Source organism: Octopus sinensis, unplaced genomic scaffold (assembly GCF_006345805.1).
Source record: "Octopus sinensis unplaced genomic scaffold, ASM634580v1 Contig17450, whole genome shotgun sequence".
Classification (NCBI taxonomy): domain Eukaryota; kingdom Metazoa; phylum Mollusca; class Cephalopoda; order Octopoda; family Octopodidae; genus Octopus; species Octopus sinensis.
In genome coordinates this window covers 37501-40000 of record NW_021835073.1, presented here as the reverse complement: position 1 = coordinate 40000, position 2500 = coordinate 37501, and the positions used below count along the sequence as shown (strand labels likewise).

General features: G+C 38.3%; 1 protein-coding gene across 1 annotated transcript in view; it reads left to right on the top strand.

Moving 5' to 3' along the window:
• The window catches only part of LOC115231115 (inositol 1,4,5-trisphosphate receptor type 3-like), a 40432-nt gene that overhangs the window by 438 nt on the left and 37494 nt on the right, over positions 1-2500 (top strand). Inside the window, exons 2-4 of the mRNA XM_029801201.2 lie at positions 1-60; positions 1209-1358; positions 2138-2239. The exon at positions 1-60 is cut by the window's left edge and continues 75 nt beyond it. Of these exons, the coding sequence (XP_029657061.1) occupies positions 1-60; positions 1209-1358; positions 2138-2239 (312 nt within the window). The remainder of the gene's footprint in view (positions 61-1208; positions 1359-2137; positions 2240-2500) is intronic.

The window sequence follows — 2500 nt, the reverse complement described above, 5'->3', positions numbered from 1 at the left end:
ATTGAATTGGTTCTCAAGCTGTTGGCTCGAATCTGCGACGGTCAAAACACAGGAATCCAGGTAAGGTACTTTACCTATTCAGCCTTGCCAATTTCTATCATATTGCAATAAAAAAAACACGTCTGCTGCTTGGATCTTCCACTGCAGAACCCTTATTCCAAACTTAATGTCGAAGTCCCGTCTGTTCTCAAACAAATATATTTTCTGTCTTAGTATGTACCCCTAATACGTATTGGGTACCTTAGTTTTGCCCTGTTGTTAATGACGCTTAATTTTCAGACCTGGCTGTGTGGTAAGAAACTTACTTCCCAACCACATGGTTTCAGGTTCAGTCCCACTGTGTGATACCTTTGGCAAGTGTCTTCTACCATAGCCCCAGATCGACCAAAACCGTGTAATTTAATTTGGCTGAAAGAAACTGTGAGGAAGCCTTTCGTCTTTGTGTTTGTTATTGACCCCTCCACCTCCGCTTGAAAACTGGTGATGTTCTGTTTACGTCCACATAACTTAGCAATTCGGCAAAAAAAGACCTAATAGAGTAAGAGACAGGCTTAAAAATGAAATACTATGATGGATTTGTTTTGTTCAAGACGAAGCCCCAGCATGGCCACAATCTAATGACTGAATCAAATAAAAGGAGTCAATTCCCCTTATTCAAATGCTGTGTCTATAATAGATTATTTTCTCAATTTCGTTTGCTAGTTAAAGTAGAGTTTATTTAAATCTTTACATGCAAAAACCGTAGCAGAATTATAGTATACATGATCCTTGAATGCCATTTTATTTGTTTACTAGCAGTATCGCCCGGCGTTGCTCGGGTTTGTAAGGGAAATAACTATATAAGCATTTTTAGAGTTATAGCCAAAATATAGCAAAAAGTGCATTAAAAATGGGAAAAAAATGATAGTAATTTTTTTTTTATCGTTGACTCATCGTAGACATTTTTAGAGAGTTACTTCCCTTATATAATAGCGAAAAAATGCATTAAAATGGAAAAAAATGATGGTAAATTTTTTTTTAATCGTAGACTCATCGTAGACGCGCGCTAATACCCAGAAGGGCTCGATATGAATCACGACTATAAGATACCCGGTTTTGGTTAAACTGCACCGCAAAATGTGGGAGTAGTTAGGAATCTAAATCGTAGGAGACAGACACACAACTTGACTTTTATATATAAAGATTTCCGATAATTCTATGTTTCACAGAACTATCTGAGAGAACAGCCGGATAACCTAAAATCATTCAACATCGTCGGCGAAACAGCACAATTCCTCAATGTGGTTTACACCAACATCAGTGATAAAACCATTGACCTGGTCATACAGTTGTTCAGTACACTCAACGAATTCTGTTCGGTAAGTAAAACATCGACCTCGATCGCTAAGTAAAAACATTGATCTCTGTCAAACCAGGAACAGAAAGTTCCGGTTAAAGTTTCACTAAATGTTGAATATCTTTGTATTTTCTCACATTCCCTTTCAAATATTTCTTTCTATTTCTTTCCCGTTGTCATTTTTGCCATAGCAGAAGTTGTTGTTTAGTCTTTGCTGAATAACAGATCATATATTTCAGCTATGGCGTTCTTATTCTGGATGTGCACTTCATTTCTAAGTTAGAGTGTAATTTGTGGTAGATGTGGTTATTAATTTTAACAGATAGACAGATTGTCTAATGGATATCCTTCGTTAGCTAGCTCTATATCTCTGCTTCCATATGACTTCTCGTAGTTTCTCGCATGTTCTTTGTGTGTGGAGAGACTGCAAACTCCATTCTTGTACTTCATTTTAATCACCCTCGGCGGATCTTGATCTCAGAATTCAAATATCCGAAATAAACAATGGAATATATTTTGCCTGACCCTCAGATAAATCAGCCAACATACCACCCTTGAAATTATAACAGAAATTATTCTGAGATGTCCGAGGCTCAGACTGATGCAACACAGATGCACAAAATCCTACTCATAACGGTGCCTTCATTGGACTGTCCGGTGACAGCTAGCATGCCGAAACTAGCGGGCCAAAACTTTGAAGTGACAGTCATCCGTCATCTTGTAAACGTTTAATAAACATTCACACACACACACAAACTAACACCGACGTGGTTTTCCTCATTTTTCTCGTTGCTACTTTAGGGTAACCAAGAGAATCGAGTCGTGATATACGATAAAAAGGCCATCGATTACATAAACTTCATTCTCCGATCTGGCGAGTTTGACAACTGCCCTCAAGAGAAGGTGAGTGCCTTAATTTTTCGTTCTCTTTATGAAAGCATTGTTCTAGTCCAGTGGTTCCCAACCCCTTTTTTTTAATGAGTTTTCCCACGGACCGGTATTAATATTCTTATCCTTATGTATGTGTGTGTGTGTGTGTGTGTGTGTGTGTGTGTGTATAAAATTTTGAATTTAGTTCACGGACCCCCAGTACTACTATTGCGGACCACCAGTGGCCCGCGGCCCCCAGTTTGAGAACTTCTGTTCTAGTCAAACTAATAGGAA